At 41.0% G+C, this 24,843-nt stretch overlaps 1 protein-coding gene across 5 annotated transcripts; it reads right to left on the bottom strand.

The window, feature by feature from the left end:
• Positions 1–1,092: 1,092 nt before the first annotated feature.
• Positions 1,093–18,215, bottom strand: LOC105049660 (uncharacterized). Of its 5 annotated transcripts, XM_073252367.1 has the most exons (7): positions 17,993–18,206; positions 17,787–17,901; positions 12,875–13,127; positions 12,658–12,700; positions 11,048–12,557; positions 10,723–10,869; positions 1,093–1,916 (listed from the first exon to the last, which is right to left on the bottom strand). In XM_073252367.1, the coding sequence occupies exons 3-7, from the start codon at positions 12,904–12,906 to the stop codon at positions 1,333–1,335; spliced, it is 2,316 nt and encodes a 771-aa protein (XP_073108468.1). In that variant the 5' UTR covers positions 12,907–13,127; positions 17,787–17,901; positions 17,993–18,206; the 3' UTR covers positions 1,093–1,332. The 5 variants fall into 5 exon arrangements, with proteins under 5 accessions (XP_073108468.1, XP_010927703.1, XP_073108466.1 ...); XM_010929401.4 differs by lacking the exon at positions 17,787–17,901 and having other exon boundaries at positions 12,658–12,753; positions 17,993–18,215; XM_073252365.1 differs by lacking the exon at positions 17,787–17,901 and having other exon boundaries at positions 17,993–18,215.
• Positions 18,216–24,843: the final 6,628 nt, after the last annotated feature.

Below are 24,843 nucleotides of genomic sequence, written 5' to 3'. Positions count from 1 at the left end.
TTTTGTTTATTTAAGGATGATTTATGAAATGATAGTATGGTTTTAGAGTTGATAGAAATTAAAAAAAAAATACTCAATGTGGTTCAACTAGATTTGGATCGGATAAATTTGAATTATCAAATATCCGATTGAGACGGACTTGAGCAAAAAAGATTTAGTCCTGATAATATTTGGACTGTTACGGCTGTATTTGGATAGTTTATTCAGTATTTAGATTTAAGTTCGGATAGTTAAAAATCCTTCGAACTTGATCCAATGTCATCCCTAATGAATATTCTTTATCAGCCAAATATTATAGATAATATAACAACACAAAATAGCTTTTAACTTTTTAACTTTAGATGAAAAACTCTCTTTAACGGTTTGCAAAAACTCCTCAATGGATAAGGGTAAACCAATAGATATACACTGCAACCACACCATTCACTGAAGTCAGATTAATTTCCACATAAATAAAGTAACTCGGGAATCAAAGCTAATCTCCAGACCCATTGGTGACATCCTTAAATCTTTCGTCTCAAACTAGTTTGACTCCCTCTGGACCTTATAAAAAAAAAGTAAAAAGAAAAATAACAAACAAATTAACGACACGTCAATCCTGCATTGCGCTTCAGCAACCCGAAGGCCCGAGGGCCCAATATATCAGACTGAAAAAGGAGAAAAAAAAAAACCACCTTAACTGATATCAGGATCCTAAATCCCGTAATTAGCTTCAAACTGAGAAAAATTTGGAATCATATGGATTAATAGCAGGATCTAAAACCCCCCGCAACTAGTTCAAAGAGAGATCCGAAATATCATCCCCAAACCCCATCCACACACCCAGAATATCTGATACCAGTATTACAATAAGCATCTTCTGCAGCACACCACAATTTGTTACTCTCAAGGTACCAATGCTTGATCGCTAGAACTGACAGCAATATCACAATCACAATAAGTACAAAATAGATTCTTCCATCGCAACTCTACTGAAATTGCTGAAACTTCCGCATTATATACCGGCAACAAAAGTTAGGCTTCCCAATTGGATTGTTCGTGTATACGAACACAAGAATCTTCTCAAAATACTGAATGTCAAACACCACCTCAAAATTGAGAACACCTGATCATTATTCCATATTAAAATAATGACACCATAAAAGGACAAAGCAAGCACGGACTCAGACTAATGGTCCAGCTACGATTGTTTATCATAACAAACCTGATCATTATTCAATAAAATAATAGCAAACCACAAAACGTTCTACCGTTTAGTCAGCACATAACACATGAGAAGACACAGATCATCAGCCACTGACACTGAAGCCATGCATGACTGGCAAGAGAAACTCAGAGTGCTCCCTCACTTTGGATTCGGCGTATGGGATTACTATGTTGCAATCTTGATAGTTTCCTGTCAATATTGAGGAGATGATCGGTTGGCTTGAAACCAAAGGGTGGTACGTGCCCATTCCGGCTCTTTGACAGCTTTGAAGGGTGACCCGATCGACCATGGTTTGATGACTTGTGAAGGGCTGCTACAAGAGAACCCCTTCGTGAGCTTTTTTGTTCTGTTCTCATGCTGCGATCAAACTGATGAGAGGAAAGAGATCGAGTTGGACGATCCGAGATTTCTTTTGCACCACTTGCTCTTATTGTCTGCTTGTTGTAGAAAACAAGATGAGGGAGAAGACTTAATAAATATTTCTTCAGCTGCTCATCTCCAACATTTTTTTGGGCAGGATTCCCTTCCAAATTTATTGCTTGCAAGGAACCATAATTAGCTGCCAGTTGACCAAGACCTTTGGAAGTAGAAATTTTATTGGAACGCAAGTCAAGAACATTCAATTTGAGAAGACGGTGGAGGCCTTCAACATCACCGATCTTGTTACCAGCCAAGTATAACTCTTTCAAAGAAGAACATGAGGCCAGACCTTCAAAAAATTTAAGATACCTTGGTCAGACAGGCGGAAAGAAACAGTCATTTCCTCTCTCTATTGTTTCCCTTTCAAATGATGGTAAAAGAACTAGTCAACAATGCCACAAGTGAGACTTCACTTTTGAATGAGAAAAAAGACTGTACAGCATTACAAAGATTAAGCCGTAGCATATACCTTAAAGTACCATATGAGATATATTATAGCATGATACTCAACATCAATTTCGCATGGGTTTCTACCAGCACTCTAGCATTTTTTTTTCTTAATCATGGATTGGATCCTAAGTTGATGCAGGAGTTTTTAACTATGGTAACAAATTTCATCCATGGATAAACACATGTTAGGCTGATGACACAATGGATTAAAACTCAACTATGACACAACCTTAGCCTCCATCTTATCAACAAAACCAAAGACGTGAAGAAAGCATGGAAATGGATGCCTGACAGAAAATTTTCATCCATATCGAGCAGAGACAACCACCGAGCCTCCTTGCAACTGTTGTGGTGCGGACACCAGAGCCATCAAAAATCGACAATATAATTTAAGTTCGATTTGAATCGAAGAAGCCTCATTAAATTGATTCTACTTCAGTTATTTATTTTCAGTCAATAAATTTTAATGCATTTGGCTTTGGGTCCATAGGGCCATACTTGGATTTGTCCACGTCACCTTTGGAGCCACCACTCTCCACATGCCAAGAGAAGAAATATGCATGCCAGCATGTGCCATGCTCATGCCAAGTTGTGTCAAGCATCAAGCACCCACATGGAGTTCCATTTCTTCCTTAGAATTCCTTAAGAATTCTTGGCTACTTACTTATTTTGTTGAAGGCTGATTTCTTACCTATGGTAAATTATAATGCTTTACTTTTTTGTAGAGGGTTGATTTCTTCCTTGTAAAGATAAGAGATTCCTAAACAAACAGGACCCTTTGTGTCCTATATAAATCCCCTTGTATCTTTCATGAAAAAGACAATGAATGATTTTACAAATTCCACAAATACTTGTGTCAATCGCTCCGAGAGGGAGAGGGTGTGAGATCCAAAATCGCCCCACAAGGGGAGGGTGTGAGGCCCACTTTCTATCATATTCCTTCTACTTAAGATTCAGTGTTCCTACGACTCTGATCGACTCCACCATCTACCCACGCAAGCCTATTCCGTCAAGAGAAGATGTGTCTCCAGAATTTTTATCTGTCGTGCTGAGAGGAGTGATTTCTTATTCTACAGATCATATGCTGTCAAGGACCTTCGTTCCTTAACAGTTGATCTTTGATTTTTTTTAATCCGATGTTGGTAAAGACCTAGTTCTTTATCGATGGATCTGTTTGATTAAAAGATTCAGAGCCCTAATCAGAGTAGTTCTTAACTACCACGATCCGGATTTTTATCATCTTCTTGGATTTTCTCACGGGTTTAATATTTTATTTTCTCTCGTTCCATTCTTTTTTTTTTTTGCATTTACTCGTAAGCATGTTTAATTTCTGCTATCTGTTTATGAAATTTTCTATTACTAATTATTTACTGATCTCTCGAATGGCATTCGTCTGTATCATTTAGATTGATCTCGCTTTAGTCTCGTATCAATCAATCACACCTCCTGAGCAGAGTATAGGCAACTATACTGTCTGTCCTGGGAATAATGAGCCCCTGGTCGGACGTGATTTGTTGTTGATGAGCAGAAGAGAGCTTGATTATTAGGATTGATTTTCTTTTTTAGGATTGTCCCGCATCAATTTAATATCAGAGCAGGTTGATTAGGACTTTAGTTTAAATTCAGCAATTTAAATTTTCGCAAGTTAAATTTTCGCACTCTAAATTTCGTACTTTACTTTCAAGCATTTTAATTTTTATTGCACCTTATTTCTGCATCTTAGAGTTGCATGACCACTAGATCAGATACCTGATACCAACATCCTACTTCCCTACCCAACACCAATATGGATCCCAATATAGCAGCCATCATCAATGCTCTGACTGAAAAGTTTGATGACTTGAAAAATTTTATGAAAGCCATGGATGAGAGAATAGTGGTATTAGAAGAAGCTAGACAGAAATAACCTGAACCTGAGTCTCCCCGACTACCTATAGGACAAAGAGGTAGGAATCTAGAACTTGATCGACCTATAGGGGCACGCCCGCACCATAACCAGTTCGATCAAGATGAGCATATTCTTAGGAATGTGAAAGTCGAAGCTCCAAGTTTTGATGGTTGTCTAGATCCGAGAGAGTACCTAAATTGGGAATCAGATATGGACCACTATTTTGGATGGTACGAAATGTCTGAAGCAAGGAGAGTTAGGTTTGCTAGGATGAAATTGGTGAGACAAGCCCGACTTTATTGAGAAAGTATTGAGCGTCTTCTCAATCAGAGAAGACAAGATCCGATAGAAACCTGGAATGAGATGAAAGAAAAACTCAGAGAGAAGTACCTCCCCACCTCTTACCAACAAAGACTTTTAGATCAATGGCAGAGGCTTACTCAAGGGAATAGATCAGTCACCGAGTATATCACGAGATTTGATGAATACCTCATGAGATATGGAGTAGCCGAAGATAGAGTTGTTACCTTATCTAGATTTAGAGCTGAATTACGAGAGGATATTCAGCGTGAGCTCTTTCTGCGAGAGGTAACCACGTTGGAACAAGCTTATCAACTTGCCTTAGATTTTGAAAGATTTTCTAGATATTCGACTCCCCGTCGTCCTGAACCCAACCGAGTAACCCCTTCTGGATCGAGACCTAATATTAATCAAACTCCTAGTAACGGACCTCCACTTACAAATCCTATTGGGAGAAAAGAAGATAAAGGAAAAGGAGCTATAGGAGAGTTATCAAAAGGAAGTAGTTCTCGATCTCATTGCTTTAAGTGCCATGGTTACGGTCACTTTGCTGCACAATGCCCCAACCGATCATTATTCGTAGAAGAATTAGAAGGAGAAACTCTAGAAAATATTAAGGAGGAAGTTTATGAAGCTGATCCAGATTTAGCCGAACAATTTGAGAGTACTGAGGACATCCTAGGTTATGCCACACCTGAGTCAGACCTTAGGCTTGGAGTCGTTAGGTATGTCCTAGCCCAAACTAAGGAAAGTGAAGACTGGCGTAGGACCTCTATTTTTCATACCTTCATAAAATTTGGCGATAAAATTTGTAAGGTGATCATTGATAGCGGTAGCTGTATCAACGTCATCTCCACCGACACGATTAAGCGATTAGGATTAACTCCTGTAGATCATCCCAATCCATACCGTGTGTCTTGGATTGATTCCTCCTCTATTCCCATTAAATTTAGATGTCGTGTGCCCATCCAGCTTCATTCCTATCAGGATCATGTGTGGTGCGATGTCTTACCCATGGAAGTCGGAAGTATCATATTAGGTCGGCCTTGACTATTCGACAATGATGTTACGATTTATGACTGTACCAACTCCTGTAGCTTTACTCATCAGGATAAGAAGATCACGATTAATCCTTCCCCACCTAAGGCTACTAATAGAAAGATAGGCAATGGACCAAAAGAAAATCTTAAGAAGAAAAGCCTCAATCTGATAGATGCTAAAGAATTAGAGACGATCATGAGTGAAGGATCACCAGTTTGGATGCTTGTTGCTAGAGAAGTTCGTGAGGATTCTAAGGTGGATTATCCTAAGAAAATAGCTAGCCTTCTTAATGAGTTTCATGATGTCTTTCCTGAGGATCTTCCAGATTACTTACCACCTATGAGAAACATTCAACATGCCATTGATTTAGTTCCTGGATCTACCCTACCCAACTTGCCCCACTATAGATTGAACCCTAATGAGCATGCCGAGCTACAAAGACAAGTTGGAGAGCTGATAAAAAAAGGATTTATGCGGGAGAGTTTGAGTCCTTGCACGGTTCCTGCACTATTGACTCCAAAGAAGGATGGTACATGAAAAATGTGCATAGATAGCCGTGCCATTAATAAGATCACCATTAAGTACCGCTTTCCCATCCCTAGGTTAGATGACATGTTAGATATGATGGCCGGATCCACTATCTTTTCTAAGATAGATCTTAAGAGTGGTTACCATCAAGTAAAGATTAGACCGGGAGATGAGTGAAAAACTGCTTTCAAGACAAAAAATGGTTTATATGAGTGGATGGTGATGCCATTTGGATTATCTAATGCCCCTAGTACCTTCATGAGGTTGATGACCCAAGTACTACGACCATTTATAGGAGTATTTGTAGTCGTATATTTTGATGACATTTTGATCTATAGTCGAACTAGAGAAGATCATTTAGATCACCTCCAAAGAGTGTGTCAAGTTCTTAAAACAGAAAGCTTGTATGCTAATCCTAAGAAGTGCACTTTTATGACAGACCATATCATCTTTTTAGGTTTTGTTGTTACCCCCAATGGTGTATCTGCTGATCCTGAAAAGATTAGAGCAATAGTTGAGTGGCCGGTGCCCAAGAGTGTGCATGACGTGCGAAGTTTTCATAGATTAACAACCTTTTATCGTAGGTTCATAAAAGGGTTTAGCACCATAGTCGCTCCCATCACTGACTGCATTAGAAAGAAAAATTTTGAATGGACTAGTGCAGCCAATAGAGCCTTTCTAGACATTAAGGACAAGATGACTCATGCCCCAATCTTACGTCTCCCTGATTTTTCTAAGATTTTTGAAGTAGTGTGCGATGCGTCAGGAGTTGGGATTGGTGGTGTCCTTAGTCAAGAAGGTCATCCGGTAGCATACTTTAGCGAGAAACTTAACGATTCTAAACTCAAATATTCTACATATGATAAGGAGTTTTATGCGGTAATTCAAGCTTTAAGTTATTGGAGGCATTACCTACTACCGCAAGAATTTGTTTTGTACTCTGACCATGAGGCCCTTAGATTCCTGAATTCTCAAAAGAAATTGAATCATAGACACGGTAGGTGGGTCGAGTTTTTGCAAGCCTATACTTTTGTTTTGAAACACCGTGCAGGTGTAGAGAATCGTGCTGCTGATGTCCTGAGTCGTCGTCATACTTTGCTGTCCACCATTAGTATAGAAGTTGGTTTTGATAAGGTTAAAGAAAATTATGAGTGTCCAGATTTTGATGACATACCGCTTTACGAAAGGGGTCATCTAGAGAACGTAGTGAATATACCCTTCAGGATGGTTACCTATTTAAAGAAACTAGGCTGTGTATCCCCCGTACATCTTTAAGAGATTTTTTAGTTTGGAGATTACATGCTGGAGGATTAGCTGGACACTTTGGTAGGAATAAAACTATAGAGTTGGTAGAAGCCCAGTTCTTTTGGCCAAGCTTGAAAAGAGATGTCGCCCGAATTGTTGCCCAATGTAGAACATGTGCCGTGGCCAAGCAGAGAAAACAAAACACCGGCTTATATACACCCTTACCTATACCAGACTGTCCTTGGCAAGATGTTAGTATGGATTTTGTTTTGGGATTACCTAGGACAGCTAGGAGGCATGATTCTATTCTAGTGGTTTTAGATAGATTTTCAAAAATGGCCCATTTCTTGTCCTGTTGCCAAACGTCTGATGCATCGAAAGTTGCAAGGATATACTTTGATGAGATTGTTAGATTACATGGATTGCCTAAAACCATTGTTTCTGATAGGGATGTTAGATTTATGAGCTACTTTTGGAAAACCTTATGGCATCTTTTAGGCACAAAACTAAAATTTTCTTCTGCCTATCATCCGCAAACAGACGGTCAGACCGAAGTGGTTAATAGGAGTCTTGAAAATCTTTTGCGTTGCTTGATTGGGAAACATATGGGTAACTGGGATCTTTTGCTGTCCCAAGCCGAATTTGCATATAATAGCTCTATTAATAGGTCCATTGGCATGAGTCCTTTTGAAGTAGTTCATGGATATCAACCTAGAAAATCAATAGACCTCATCCCACTACCCATGCATGCTAGGATTTTCGAATCTGCAGTCATTTGCACAGCATGTCAAGAATCTGCATAAAGAGATCAGTAACAAAATTAGTATGAGTAATAAAGTTTATAAACAGAATGCAGATTCTCATCGACGTGTTCAAGAGTTTGCAGAGGGAGACTGTGATGGTTCGATTGAGGTCTGAACGGTTTCCCCCAGAACCGTAAAGAAGTTACATGCCCGAGGAGCAGGTCCGTTTAAGATCATAAAGAAAATTGGATCAAATGCGTATGTTGTGGACCTACCTTCTGATTTTGAAATTAGCTCTACTTTTAATATTACAGATCTTGTCGCCTATAAAAAACCAACTCGGATACCCAGTGAGCCATTAGAGCCTGAACCAACCTTTGAGAGCGAACCTATCCCTGAGTGTCCACCAGCCAAAATGTCAGCAAAACACGATCAGATTGAGAGAATTTTGGATGAGCAGATCCTTTCCACCCGGAGTCGAGGCTATCAGCAGTATCTGGTCAGATGGCAAGGTCGACCGGAGTCTGAAGATACCTGAATCACTCGAAAAGAGCTGCAACGCATTGATCCCGATCTACTTGAGCATCACCAGAGCGGAATCGACCCACACTCGACAGGGTCGAGTTTTTTCCACCCCGGGAGAATTGGTGCGGACACCAAAGCCATAAAAAATCGACAACATAATTTAAGTTCGATTTGGATCGAAGAAGCCTCATTAAATTGATTCTACTTCAGTTATTTATTTTCAGTCAATAAATTTTAATGCATTTGGCTTTGGATCCATAGGGCCATACTTGGATTTGTCCACGTCACCTTTGGAGCCACCACTCTCCACATGCCAAGAGAAGAAATATGCATGCCAGCATGTGCCGTGCTCATGCCAAGTTGTATCAAGCATCAAGCACCCACATGGAGTTCCATTTCTTCCTTAAAATTTCTTAAGAGTTCTTGGCTACTTACTTATTTTGTTGAAGGCTGATTTCTTTCCTATGATAGATTATAATGCTTTACTTTTTTTGTAGAGGGTTGATTTCTTCCTTGTAAAGATAAGAGATTCCTAAACAAACAGGACCCTTAGAGTCCTATATAAATCCTTGTATCTTTCATGAAAAAGACAATGAATGATTTTACAAATTCCACAAATACTTGTGTCAATCGCTCCGAGAGGGAGAGGGTGTGAGACCCAAAATCGCCCCACAAGGGGAGGGTGTGAGGCCCACTTTCTATCATATTCCTTCTACTTAAGATTCAGTGTTCCTACGACTCTGATCGACTCCACCATCTACCCACGCAAGCCTATTCCGTCAAGAGATCTATCTCCTCCAGAATTTTCATCTGTCGTGCTGAGAGGAGTGATTTCTTATTCTACAGATCATATGCTGTCAAGGACCTTCGTTCCTTAACAGTTAATCTTTAATTTTTTTTTTAATCCGATGTTGGTAAAGACCTAGTTCTTTATCAATGGATCTGTTTGGTTAAAAGATTAAGAGCCCTAATCAGACTAGTTTCTTAACTACCACGATCCGGATTCTTATCTTCTTGGATTTTCTCACGGGTTTAATATTTTATTTTCTCTCGTTCCATTCTTATTTCTTTTTTTGCATTTACTCGTGAGCATGTTTAATTTCTGCTATCTGTTTATGAAATTTTCTATTACTAATTGTTTACTGATCTCTCGAATGGCATTCGTCTGTATCATTTAGATTGATCTCGCTTTAGTCTCGTATCAATCAATCACGCCTCAGTCTCGTATCAATCAATCACGCCTCCTGAGCAGAGTATAGGCAACTATACTGTCTGTCCTGAAAATAATGAGCCCCTGGCCGGACGTGATTTGTTGTTGATGAACAGAAGAGAGCTTGATTATTAGGATTGATTTTCTTTTTTAGGATTGTCCCGCATCATGTTGAGAAGGTTTTTTTTTTTATCAGTCTACGGTACTTCACTGCTGCTGAAATCCTTAGACTTCAACCTATATTGTTTTGCTGTTAAGTTTGTAGACCATGCTTCTTCCTTATTAACGTTTATGAACCATCATTCACCACATCCTAATGTTGCTAATGGGGGAAAATAGAATTCTTTCAATTACCTGCTTATAACAATATATTTTCTGGACGGATTAACAATCTGGCATATTAACTTGCAGTGAGACAAGTGGATGGATATAATTTTTTTGGCTACCTAATGGGGCATTACACTCTGCCTCTTATCCATATCCTCATAATAGTACACAATATCATACCACAATTTCGCAGACTCTATGCTCGATTTTTTTTAGTTACTCAATTTTAAAGTTTGGCACACGTATAAAAGCAACTTTTCACTACTAAACTTAAAAATATATGTTATTCTAATAGTGAATGTAAAGGCATACGATATAAAAGCAGCTTTTCACTACGAAACTTATAAATATATGTTATTCTAATTGTGAATGTAATAACTCTTAACGATGAAATGAACCTAGTCTGAATAACTATTCTAGAAGTGACATTCCAGTATTCAATGGATCTGTATGCTGGTTGATATACCAAAGATGGTAATTGCTGTGAAGCACTCCACTGCCACCAAATATGTAAAATGGCACAGTATTTTGTACATTTGAATTTTAGATTAATTAATTCAATCAATATTATCAATAAAAAAAAATGGATGCTAACATCCACAACTTCCAGATATTTCTATATTTCCTGCTTTCAAAACAGAGGATTCAAAGTGCAACTACAGGTCCAACATATAAAATACAAAGGGCAAATGGGCTAAACTATATGGGTTCCAGAAGAAACATGTAACAAACTAGATTCAAGCTCATAGGTAAAGCACAGAAAGCCAACAGATACCAGAGATAAAAGAATGCTGACACCTATAAGAAACAAGGAATATTATAAAGACTGTTAACATACCATGACCAATCCTACATATTCTGTTGTAGCTGAGGTCCAATACACGAAGGCGTGTCAGTTCTCGAAGGCCTTCAATGGTTGAGATGTTGTTTTTTGATAGATTTAGCATGTGAAGACCTCTTGGAAGAGCTCCTATGGTTACCCGAACTGGACAAGAGGTGGTGAAAAATTACTGAAGCAGAAATAAATATAAGAATAATACGTATAAACCAAAAGTATCAAGAGTAAACTGCAATGAAAGAGCAAACATAAAAAAGCACTTGCTGAAAAGGAACAGGACTAGATACCCATGAATTTTATTTTATAACATAAAAATAATGGATACCTATCGAATTGCCTGACAAATTCAGCACCCTTAAACCAACAAATGCACTCAGAATTGGGATCGCCACCAACCCAAGATTTGCCATCTGTGCTGATGAAGATGCAGCATTCAAGGTTGAGATGTAATTGTAAGCCACTTCCATGCCAAGACTACTTCTAACATCAAGCTTTTTGGCAGCAGCACCAGCTACTATTTGGGGATCTTCCTTAGAAGCAGAACTTGAACATTCTCCAAGTTCTTCCACAATATTATCATTCTGAATATCAATTTGGCTGATCCAGTCCTCAATTCGCCTAATATTGTATTCTTTGGAGGTCAGTTCAACCCAGTTTTGAATAGAAAATCCTTCTTGAAGATTTTTCCCAGTCTCTGCACCAGCTGTTTCAGGATCCCTCCGGTCAATTTCCTCACCATTGTAGCTGTGATAATCGCCGCCATCAACTGACTGATTGTAATGTTTAAGATTTTGACAATAATTATCATCTCTATCATGGCCCGCCGCCTCATCAAAACCACCACTTGTGTTGGAATGAAGACACTCTTCCACTGAATCCACATAGTGAGGTGAACCTTTTTCATTAGTAGACCGATTGCGATACTTAAACTTTTCACTCATATACATTCCATCTCTTTCCAGATCTTCCACTTCATTGCTGCCACTTGTGTTAGAGAAATGACACTCTTCCCTTAAATCTGCATGGCAAATCAAACCTTGTCCATTCACATCGGATGGTTGTAGCACAGATTTACATCTGTGCCAAGCCACTTCAGAATGACTTGTTTCTTCACGATCTAAAATCTCAACCCTCCTACCACTTACAGATGAGAGATTCTCAAAAGATCTGGATCGCCCCGCCATCAATTCAGAATTCAGAGAATCTCCAGTGGACTTGAAATCATTCACCCCAATATTAGTTACAGAATGTGATCTTGTAAGCACAGGATGTATGTCTGATGCAAAATGTTCAGAGTCAACATGGTCAGCAGACTGTTCACCAACATCATCATGCTGTTCTCCATCAGATTGTTCCAGAATTGCAATAGAGAAGAGGGATTCATGATGCACTGGGTCAGCAAATGAATCAAAAGATTCGGCAATGCCATTTTCCTGATGCTGGCCAGTTTTATTGAAGGAACTACCAAATCGCTTCATTTTGTTGTCATTAGAGCGAAGTCTCTGATCAACCTCATCATCCTCAGTGACATCATCACAAGGGAAACCTTTATTCTTATCTGATACATTTCCAAGAGATTGACTTTTTCTGAGGCATGTTATCTGAGGAATTCTTTTACCATCCTCAGGACAAGAATAATTATTTAAATCTTCTGATTTCCAGCAACCTTCATGAGAAGATGGACTGGTGACTTGCTCCATACTGATGTTTGAAAGATTATTGTCATCCATCTTTGGATTTGAACTTGCAGATCCTGCAGGAAAATTTATTGGTTGATCTTGAGAAAGAACTTGATGAGTGAAATGCATTGCTCCACCAGCATGTTGCACAATTTTCTGCAAGGAAACATTTTCGTGTTTCAACACCAAGATCCACACCTTGTCAACATGAAATCCAAAAACAAATGGCAATTCAGAACAAAAGTCTTTTATGTACCTTTGATTTGTTGTAATGGATAGGAGTGGAGAAGCAGGAAAACCTAACCATTGAAGTGGAATGGAGCAAAATTTCAAATGCTCATTAAGCACAATGCTGAGAAGTTACGCATCAAACTAAGGAGGCTACTCCACTCAGATACCAAGGGAATATTGAACTTGAACAGTTGAAGTAAAGAGTTGTATAAATGGCTATTAGAAGAATAGAGCTACTCTACCATGCATGGTGAATCTCAGCCACTGCTGACATTAGCCATAATCAAGAGAGAGGCCCTCCAAGACACGGCATATTCTCCAAACATAAGAAGACGTTGATCCCCACAACAAGCACAAAGTGATCAGCCTATCATAATGACCCCACACCCACTTAGAGGTGTGAGACGGGCAAGACCTTTTTACAGCGGCCAGAGTGAAAAAAAAGCTTTATTGCCTAAAAAAATCCAGCCCCAACCACACAGATGAGATGCAAACCTGCTTAAAAAAAAAAAAAAGGAGCAAATCATGTGAATGAGAAGATAACCATTTGGACTGGAAAATAATAATGGGTACAGAATCAATTTTACTTGAAGAACAACTATCAGATGATTCAGAATCACATCATTCAAAAGAATGTTGTGAATTCTTGAACAGAAAAGGTAGTAATCAATAAGCAGTCATTAAGACATTGGAATTGAAGTTTCAATAAAAAATTAAACCATTGATACAAGCATATAGAGTACAAGAAAGTGTTGAGTGGGTGAATGCACACACTAGGATGGATGGGAGATGCTTTACTCTAGCATTTTACCATGAAGAAAAGTACAATATGAGCAAACTAGAATGAACAAGGTGAAACTACCATGTTTGGTGCTCAAAAATTGTAAAGACAAGTACTATGCGGAAAAAAAGCAAGCATAACACCATATCCCTCTCCTTATTGTATTGGAACATCCTCCCTGTAAGTCTCCATCCTCTTGTATGATATATTGGACACCACATATATTTTCAATGTGGTAAAGTACAATATGAGCAAAGGAACTAGAATGAACAAGGTGAAACTACCATGCTTGGTGCTCAAAAATTACAAAGAGAAGTACTGTGCAGAAAAACAGCAAGCATAACCCTATATCCCTCTCCTTATTGTATTAGAACATTCTCCCTTTAAGTCTCCAACCTCTTGCATGATACATTGGACACCACATATATTTACCAACTAGTGTCTCCGAGTCTGAACTCACATTGAGTATCTTTCCTGTACTTTAGTTCCACAGTCATTTTCCAAACATTTTCACCATGTCTCAAAGTAGTGCTTGCCCCTTGTTCATACCCTCAGTTACATATATAGCATCCGTAAATAGAATATGGGATCAAGTTTACCCTTGATTCTAGGAGATTTATTCATTTAAAGGACATTGGCAAATAGCATGTCATTGAGTCTACCCTTGATATCAGAGATTTATTCATTCAGGGAGATTGCAAGCTACAAAGAGGTACCCAATAGATTCATAGCGGACTACTACAATATAAACTCTTGCCACATGGCAGCTACCTTTTTCCTCAGCGACTGTTATCCCAAACATTTTTTTAACGCTTCACAGGGATGCTAATTTTAGCCGACCCATCGGAAACCTGACTTGACTTGACGCGACCCAACCCAAATGGGGCAGATTTTATCAGATCCGAATGGAGCCCGAGGCAGGTATGCATTCTAGAAAAAAAATTCAAAGCAGATTCGGATCAGATACAGGTAAAGAGGAATGAGTAACGCATACCCCGTCTCAAACCCGATCTAATATAACCTTAATCTAAATCCCTCTTTCAAAATTATAATTATCTTATAATATTTACATAATGAGTTTCTTAGCCAATCCGACCCAACCCTTCTTATCTACCCGACCCGCACCTATACTTGATCCGACCCGAGGCAGGTATGGGTATGGGATTTTTAATTTTGGGGGCAGGTACAGATACTGGCCAACCCGACTCATCCTCAACCCGTTGCATCCCTAATACTACATAGTGAACTAAAAGCAACAAATATGCCATGAAAAATCAGAAGAAATTAACAGTTTACATAATGTGGAGTAGACTCTAATATGCCAAAGAAGTGGTCAAAGCTTCAAGGAAAGAGGCCTTCAAGAGATGCATAAAAAATATTAAAGATTTGGAATCGATGCAGCAGATATTAAAGAAAGAAGTAAAAGCTTTAAGTAACTAAAAAAATTCTATGATGTGCTATGGCCGAAGGTAATTTGAATTTCCCGTTAGAATTAAGTGAAAATTACTTGAAGAACAAGACTTAGCTAATCCATACCGAGTTCAGCACATTCTTTAAGATTGTTTGATAAAGTTCTCATAATCCTTTTAATAGAATAACATCACTAGCCATTATTGCTGATTTAGTTTTGTATAAAGAGTGCAGGGAAATTTAAGACTATTGACCATTAATTTGTTTCATTCACACATGAGTTAATTAGCAAAGTGTTGGTCAAGATGATCAAAGAAAGGCTAGATGATCTAATGTTTGAAAGAACCAAATCTGTTCATAAAATGGAGCCACATGACTAGAATTTCTGACAGCATAAATGCCAAGTGAGAGTGCTTGTGGCAAGTCAATGTTAAAAGAAATTCCAAAGCCACATGGATGGTATCATGTCATCTAGTTATTGTGTTCCTTTTGGCTCCACAGAAAGTGTTCTGTTGGATACAGTGATGGAGAAAAGCAACTTGAACCTATTTCCCCTTTCTTAAAGACATTAATGTTAGAAATCTCTAGTGGGTTAGGCAATCAATGGGCGAGGTGGACTTTAATGTCTGAAAAAGGTCAATCAGAAAAACATATTTAGCACATAAATCACACCCTTTCATTTCAGATGAAGTGTCTCCACATCATATGTTCCAGTGGAACTCTATTTGCAAGTGAATCAACAGGAAACGTGGACTTAATGTTTGACAAAAGGCCAAGTCAGCAAAACATGTTCCGAGGATAACCTTTTCGGTGTGTCTGTGGGAAGACTCAGGGTGATTGATAATATGAAACCAAGACACACACACACACAAAAAAAAGAAGAAATCTTACACTGGGTGGTAGAGGGTTGGGATGAATGGTCCATGTAAAGCAAAAATAAGTTTCTAGATTAGGTATCAGATGAGAGAGAACATGAAAAGAATTAAGTAAAAGAGAACATTATAGTAAACTGGATCTTGACACATGAAACATAGTTGGCTTCACTTAAAAGTGAAATCATGTTATGCACAAAGAACAAAAAAGAGGGGGGGGTGCGAGAAGCATAGATAGATCTGATTTATATCTGATTACATCTTGAGAATTATAGCTTTAAAATAATGCATGTCCTATTCCACGCTAAGAGGAAGGACAAAACATTATCATAGAAATGAGTGTATTTACTAGATATAACAAAATTTTTCATTCTTCTCTAGGACTCTAACAAATCAAACCACAGTTGTAGGAGTCCTACTCCATCTACCTATCTATATCAAAATTGTTTGTTATTAAATCATTTTCAGCAGTAAGAGAGCAATCTTATGCCACATCGCAGGATCATCCTCTAAAGAACCATTGTGATTAGTTGCTCTCTTTTTCTCCTCTCCTCCATGCTGTGTATGCTTCCTTCTTCACATGGTGGCAGGTGAAGTTTATTAAATAAAAGTAGCTCCCTAAAGTTTCTGTTATATAATAAGAGATAGTAAGAAGCATGTATTTGTATGTGGTGCAGAAGTATAAACATCGATGAGACACTGCCCAAGTGAGCAATATTATAAGCAGCTTCAAGAAGGGGACAACAGTAGCCCCAAAAACCAGCTTTTCTATGTCCATTGCTTTGTTGCATTTCAGTCAATTCAGAAAAACTACATTGCAGGCATATGTGCTTTGCAGTGGGAGGATGGGTGTGCATATCGGAGAAATTTGAAAATATCAATTTTCGGTTGGGCACGCTGGACAATATCTCCAAACACTCTCTTGACAAAGTTACAACAAAAAAAAATTAGTCTATAATTGATTTGCACATTAAGGCACAAAATAAAATAAAATAAACATAAATTTAAGAGATGGGGCTATCTGTACTAAAAATCATTTTGGTTGTAAAAAGAAAAATGATCGATTTATGTTGCATTGAAATCTAGCCAAAAGAGAAATTAACACCAAAGGCTTTTATGCATCTTAATGTCTATAACTCTAACTTGATATGTAATATATTTAAAATTTATAATCCTATTTCCACTGGCAGGCTTTTATGAACTTTGAAACTCCACAAGTAGACAAAACATTTTTAAAGTTTGGACTTTGGTGGGTTAACATCAAATGCAATGTGATGGAAGACTAAGTACAAAGAACAAGACAATCATCCCACAAAAGCATTTGGACGATACGAGTTTGAGAAAATTATTCTACAGAAGCCATATTTTTGAAAATAATAATCTATTTGCAAGAGATGTTCTGCAATATTGATATTTTGTTTATTATATCTTCGTTTTATCTAACCTTCTTTTCTTATTTATCATTTTGATAAGGAATTTTTCAACCCTAAAACCCTGTGATCTCATCTTCTAATATATTTGTTTTGTTCCTCTCTCCATGTAACAAGAAAACAGAAGGAGCAAATGGAACAAAAGGAAAATAAAGGAAATAAAGGAAAAGATGTTTTCCAAGATTTCAGACAATTGTAAATACATGGAAATGATAAAGTTTTCTAAAAATAAAGATTTTTTTATTTTTTTTCATTAGCAACCCAACCCTTAAGAAAGATTGATATCCAAGAAAACAAGTTATTTCATCAAAAGATCACAAAGAGGAAAAACAATGTCAAGTTTCCAACGGCAGGGTGTACCAAAACCATCCTTGACTTGAGAAAAGTGTTTGCAATACCTAATAAAACCTTCCGACCGATTAATTACCAACCAAAGAAAAGCATGTATCTTAAAATCAAGACAGGTCATGATCCCAAAATTCAAAGAAAAAAGAACGGAAAGGGTAAATCATAAAAATGTTACAGAACTCCAATAAATTCAATCTCCTAAGAAACAATGTTGCAGAAAAGGGGATTTCAATGAAATTCTGCGTTAGCATATCCATTATATAATATAAAAATCTCTCAAATTTATCAAATTTATAAGAAATCCTCGATCTACCATAAAGCCGAAGCCTTCCACAATCAAATTCCATAGACGTGATCGAGCAATTTAAAAGACAACAACCGATGATCCAAAGTCTGAACCTTTCTCCTTTATTATGATGAAAAAGAACCTATAAAGAAATAGATCACGAAACCGAAAGGCGAATATTAACCAAGAATCAAACCCTAGTATCCAACGGAGAAGAAGAGAAGAAATCAAACCTTCTCTCCGCCAGATTGGATCGGAGACTCTCCAAGCCACGATGCCCTTCACGATCACCCCCTTCCAAAGAATTATTAATTATTATTATTGATAAAGGGAAGGAGAGCGGAAGAGAGGCGGAGAAAGAGAGAGAGGAGAGAGAATCTTAATACTAGACGGAACGAGAGGCTGAGGTCCGAAGAAAGATCGAGGAGGCGAAAGGCGACCCGTTGAGGAAAAACGGAGGCTATTTATAGGAGCGGATATCTTGTTGGCGTGGGCACGTTCCACGGCAAACCCTAACCACGTAGGGAGCGTTTGGTGACCTAGTTCGGATCACCATGATGACCTTAAGGTTACTAATGATCTAAATCCCCCAATGTAGTGATTTAAAAATATTATATTTTATTTACCATAGTGATTAAAGATCCGTAAATATGCACAATCTATTTATTTGGTATGCTATAAAAATTCAAGATCGTCAACCATATAATACCAAAAATATCCCTGACAATTTGTTAAGGAGTTGAGATTGAGAATTGGGATAGAAAAAAATTTAGAATAAAATTAAATAAATTTTTTCTTTTTCTAATCAATACAACGAGAGAAGAAAGATTTCCTTCTCTTCCATGGAGATGACGCCCAAGTATCTGTACACGTTTCTTCTCTTTGTGGAGAAGACGCCTCAACTATCCACCTCACGTGCGCGCAAAAAATATCACAGCACAAAAGATGATTCCCTCTTTTCGAAAGTCTCTTAATCGTAAGGACATTTTGATTAACATATTTTTATATAAGATTATCGAAGTGATATTGGATATCCATCCTCAAGAGCGGATTTTCTATCACTGCGTTGGATGGTGATTTGAGGAGTGGAGGTGATTTAAAATCATCACCACGTAGGATCATTATGGTACAATCAAATATGATGATCTTATCATCTTCACCTATATCACCCTTGATCTTGAATAAATCACCCCATACCAAACGACCTCATAAGAATTTCAGGGTTTAGAAACGTCGAGAGACCACCGAATCCATTCCCTTTTCTCTAATTCTTTTTATGATCATTTTCATTATTTTGAGATAATAATTGGTATTTTTCTACCAAAATAATAATAATAATAATAATAATAATACTTTAATTTTACTATACTAACAAAATATACTTAATAACTAGGCTTAATTACTTTAAAAATCTTAAACCTTCTGGGGGTTCTCATTTTTATCTTGAACTTGTAATTAGATCATCAAACTTTTTAGAATATTGTGATTTCCTCCTAGCTACTACTTCCGTCTAATGGTCGTGAAGGAAATAATTACGTGCTATTATGTGATATGTAGTGGAAGCTGATATGGTATGAAATAACTGATGTGAAGCTTCTGTCAACTTTTTTTTTCTTCTAGCTAGGGTTTTTATTTCCTACTTCATCTTTTTCTCTTTACCAATACCTCATCAAAAACTCCACCTCCTACACCACTTTTGATATCTTTACCTCCACTATCATCAATTCCAAAGCCTCCATCATGATCACCACCACCACTGTCAAGATTGCCTCAGCCACTACCATCAGGTCCACCACTGCACCCCCATGACTCTTGAGAAGCAAGTCATTTTCATGAAGTATATGCTACGAAACATAAATCTCTCTTGTACAATTGCCCATCAAAGTTATGAAACTCCTTCAACTATGCTAAGCCCACATGCTTATCTCCTCCCTAAATATCTAGAAGAGAAGGTATAAATGGTGTGGATTTTAGATAAGATAGTGGTGGATGAGAATGGAGGAAAATGGGAACTAAAAATCTTAGCTAGAAAATGAGGAAAATGGGGAAGAAAGAGTAAACCCTAGCTAAAAGAGGAGAAAAAGAGAAAAGGAGTTTAAATCCTAGCTAGAAGAGGAGAAAAAGGAAGAAAGAGCTTAAGATTCTATATCAGCTAATTCCATACCATATCAACTTCCACTAAATGTCATGTAATGGTATGTGACAATTTCATTATGGTCTTTAGACATAAGTGTAGTCAAAAGACAAATTATAATATTTTAAAAATCCAATGATCTGATTGCGATGAATTAAATTTCAGGGTAAAAATAGAAATCCTCAAAAAGTTTAGATTTTTAAAGTAATTAAGCCTAATAAATATACTAAAACTTTAGAGCATCATTATTATATTTATCATATTTTCAAATAATTTTGTTTCAGAGAAAGATTACTTGCAAAGTTTACAAGCCATTTGTCGCTTAATGAAAATAAGAAAATGTTTGGTTGAGGAAAGTTGGATTCCGGAGTAGAAATGAGAATAAGTAATTTTTATTTCGACAGTTTGGTTGAGGGGGAGTTTCATTTTCTTTTCAATTCCAAGAGAAATAGAAATATTCTGATCCCCCAAAATCCAATCCTTATTCTTCCATAATATTCAAAGCTTATTGTGATTCCAATTTCAATTTCGATCATGAATTGATTTTTATTCTAATTCAGATTTTAATTCCAATTTTGATCCCAAACCAAATACACACACATCATATATATATATATATATATATATATATATATATATATATATATATATATATATATATATATATATATATATATATATATATATATATATATATTGTTGGTGCAAAAATCCGCTTGCGCTGGAGAAGCTGGAGTCGAGGGAGTCGCGGTCGCCGTCGGGACCTGCAAAGAAAGTCTAAACCAGAGGTGGGGTTGCTCCAGCAAGACCCTCCGACGCTCAAGTCAGTTCTCTGCCTCAACAAGAATGGAGTGCTTGAACAGAGAATTTAGCAGAGTTTTTAGATAAAAACGAGAGCTTATGGAATAACGTATCTGGGATCCTCCTTTTTATAGGCGGAGGGCTCAACAGACTGATAGCGACGATCATAACTGTCTCGTAGTGCGCCGCCCACCGTCAGGAGAAATTTGTTGCGATGAGTAGTGGAGTAGACCCGTGGCCCTCACTGCAGCGCGCCACGTGGAGTCTGCCGCGGGGAGTGGAGCGGCGTCCGTTGTCGCGACTTGCCAGCGGATGGAGGAATCACGCAGTATCCGTTACAGAAGGTGGAGCAGGATCGTGGCCGTCATAGCAGTCTGTCAGGGAATGATGGAGCTGCGTGAAATCCGTTGTAGGAAGTCGAGCAGGATCGTGATGGTTGCTGTGTTGCGCCAGAAAGTGCGGATTCATCGGCTGAAGTTTGGCAGCGGTCGGAGCTGGTGACGGAGCCTGGCTCCCGTAGGAGCCCGGGCGGAGTCCTCCTTGTGATTGAAGTCGTGGGCGGAGCCCGGCTCCCGTAGGAGTCCGGGTGGAGTCCTCTCGGAGTTGAAGCCGTGGGCAGAGCCCGGCTCCCGTAGGAGTCCGGGCGGAGTCCCCTACAATTAAAGTCAGGTGCGAAGTCCGGCTCTCGTAGGAGTCCGGACGGAGTCCTCCTTGCGGCTGAAGTTGTGGGCGGAGCCCGGCTCCCGTAGGAGTCCGGGCGGAGTCCCCTGCAATTAAAGTCAGGTGCGAAGTCCGGTTCCCGTAGGAGGCAAAGCCCGGCTCCCGTAGGAGTTCGGGTAGGGTCCCCTGCAATTACAGTCAGGTGCGAAGTCCAGCTCCCGTAGGAGTCCGGATGGAGCTTACCGGCAGTTGAAGTTGGCGATGGAGCCCGACTCCTGTAGGAGTCCGGGCGGAGTGCTCCTTGCAGTTGAGGTTGTGGGCGGAGCCCGGCTCCCGTAGGAGTCCGGGCGGAGTCCTCTCGGAGTTGAAGCCGTGGGCGGAGCCCGGCTCCTGTAGGAGTCCGGGCGGAGTCCCCTGCAATTAAAGTCAGGTGCGAAGTCCAGCTCCCGTAGAAGTCCGGACGGAGCTTACCGGCAGTTGAAGTTGGCGACGGAGCCCGACTCCCGTAGGAGTCCGGGCGGAGTCCTCCTTGCGGTTGAAGTTGTGGGCGGAGCCTGGCTCCCGTAGGAGTCCGGGCGGAGTCCTCTTGAAGTTGAAGCCGTGGGCGGAGCCCGGCTCTCGTAGGAGTCCGGACGGAGTCCCCTACAATTAAAGTCAGGTGCGAAGTCTGGCTCCCGTAGGAGTCCAGACGGAGCTTACCCGCAGTTGAAGTTGGCGACGGAGCCTGGCTCCCGTAGGAGTCCGGGCGGAGTCCTCCTTGCGGTTGAAGTTGTGGACGGAGCCCGGCTCCTGTAGGAGTCCGGGCGGAGTCCTCTCGGAGTTGAAGCCGTGGGCGGAGCCCGGCTCCCGTAGGAGTCCGGGCGGAGTCCCCTGCAATTACAGTCAGGTGCGAAGTCCGGCTCCCATAGGAGTCCGGACTGAGCTTACCGGCAGTTGAAGTTGGTGACGGAGCCCGGCTCTCGTAGGAGTCCGGGCGGAGTCCTCCTTGCGGTTGAAGTTGTGGGAGGAGCCCGGCTCCCGTAGGAGTCCGGGCGGAGTCCCCTGCAATTAAAGTCAGGTGCGAAGTCCGACTCCCGTAGGAGTCCGGACGGAGCCTACCGGCAGTTGAAGTTGGCGACGGATCCCGGCTCCCGTAGGAGTCCGGGCGGAGTCCTCCTTGCGGTTGAGATTGTGGGCGGAGCCCGGCTCCCGTAGGAGTCCGGGCGGAGTCCTCTCGGAGTTGAAGCCGTGGGCGGAGCCCGGCTCCCGTAGGAGTCCGGGCGGAGTCCCCTGCAATTAAAGTCAGGTGCGAAGTCCGGCTCCCGTAGGAGTTCGGACGGAGCTTACCGGCAGTTGAAGTTGGCGACGGAGCCCGGCTCCCGTAGGAGTCCGGGCAGAGTCCTTCTTGCGGTTGAAGTTGTGGGCGGAGCCTGGCTCCCGTAGGAGTCCGGGCGGAGTCCTCTCAGAGTTGAAGCCGTGGGCGGAGCCCGGCTCCCGTAGGAGTCCGGACGGAGTCCCCTACAATTAAAGTCAGGTGCGAAGTCCGGCTCCCGTAGGAGTCCGGACGGAGCTTACCGGTAGTTGAAGTTGGCGACGGAGCCCGGCTCCCGTAGGAGTTCGGACGGAGTCCTCCTTGCAGTTGAAGTTGTGGGCGGAGCCCGGCTCCCGTAGGAGTCCAGGCGGAGTCCTCTCGGAGTTGAAGCCGTGGGCGGAGCCCGGCTCCCGTAGGAGTCCGGGCGGAGTCCCCTGCAATTACAGTCAGGTGCGAAGTCCGACTCCCGTAGGAGTCCGGACGGAGCTTACCGGCAGTTGAAGTTGGCGACGGAGCCCGGCTCCCGTAGGAGTCCGGGCGGAGTCCTCCTTGAGGTTGAAGTTGTGGGCGGAGCCCGGCTTCCGTAGGAGTCCGGACGGAGTCCGCAAGGGTTAATCCTGCTGAAAACTTCGGCTGTGGGTATTTTATACCCAACACCAGTCCCCCTACTTCCGAGTTTGAATTTCGAATGAAGGAAGTACAGAGAGATTGGCATAGCCGAAGTTGTCCCCTCGAATCCTACGCACGACCGCCCCCGAATATTTTGGCATTAAATGTGCGCGTGCTGGAGTCTTTTCGAATCGGGGCGATACGAAGGGACCCTTCGAAATTCCCGCCGGTACACTGGCCCAGGTACGGTGCCATAATGGCTCTGCCGACCCGTCAGCCGCTTTTAGCCGCCCGTCGGGGGGAGTGGGACACATGTCGGGTGCGGGCTGGCCTGGGGGGATTCGCGATCATTATGGCGCCAGATCCCAGGGTCTATTTAAACCCGTCCTTCCACTTTTAGGGGTCCTATTCCGTTCTAGAGTTCTATCAGTGTCTGCCTTCCCTTCGAGAGCCCTGTTTCAGTTGGTATCTTCTCGGGCCGTAGGCGCCCTTCCAATCGTCCCTGTCTTCATCCCTCTGCATCCCTCAGAGCGATCTAAGTTAGTTCCAGCACCTTCATCTTTCTTCCCGCCACTTAGGGACCTCTTCTTTGCCATTATTTTTTTTGTATTCCTCCGAGTTAGTTTCCTGTGACCTCTCGCCCCTCATCCTGTCCGTCTTCTTCGGGATCTTTAGAGCCCTCATTCGAAGTTATTCGAAATATCGTCCGGCTCTTTTGCTCCCTGCAGTTTCGGGAGTTCTTTCGCCTCAAACCCCCAGGTCCCTTGCTCTGTAGATGAACCTGCGTCTGGGACTGGGCTCCGTCCGATTTTTGCGCCGGGCGCCATTCCATGTTCCCTGACTCTGGAGGAACTCCTTCTGATAAGGGTTCAGTATGGAGTTCCTCCGGAGTACGACCTGGAGCTGCCTGGCCCCTCTGACCGGGCTAGCACTCCCCCGTCCGATCGTTTTTGCCTGTATCAGGAGGCGTTCCGTGCCGGACTCCGGCTTCCGCTTCTATCCTTTGTTGTCGTCCTCTTCCGCTTCTTAGACATCTCCTTGGCTTCTGTGGCCCCGAATTCTTTTAGATTTTTGATAGGATTTCTCTTCCTTTGCCACGTAGTCGAGGTCCAACCGTCCCTCTCCCTGTTTAGGCACTTCTATACTTTCAAGCGCCATCCTTCGGCGAAGGACTGGTGGTACTTCTCCCCCCAGTTTGGCAAGAAAGGGTTGCTGAAAGGTGCCCCTTCTTCAATCCACAATTGGAAGGAGAAATACCTCTTCGTCCACTGTCCGACCCTGAGGCTGGGCCTGCCCCCTTGGGGCTCTTTGAGGGATTCTGTCCGCCGGGCCCCCAGCCTGGGGGAGGATGACCTCCAGGCTGTCCGAAAACTCCTTGCCTATTCTGCTCCTTCCCTTCCCAATCTTCTGAGGGAGCAATTTCTGTTCAACATTAGCCTGAGCCCCCAGGATCCTGCGAGTATTTCATCTTTTCTTTTATCTTCTTTTTTCCTGCCTTTCTTCTTTTTCTTTCTCTTTTTTACCTCCTCTTCCTTCTCTCTCTTTTTCTCCTCTCTTTCTTCTTTTCTTCTCTTTCTCTCTTCTTTTTT

The sequence above is a fragment of the Elaeis guineensis genome, chromosome 2, assembly GCF_000442705.2.
Source record: "Elaeis guineensis isolate ETL-2024a chromosome 2, EG11, whole genome shotgun sequence".
NCBI lineage: Eukaryota > Viridiplantae > Streptophyta > Magnoliopsida > Arecales > Arecaceae > Elaeis > Elaeis guineensis.
Note: the sequence above shows the minus strand (reverse complement) of the source record. Positions and strands in the feature narration are given on the sequence as shown.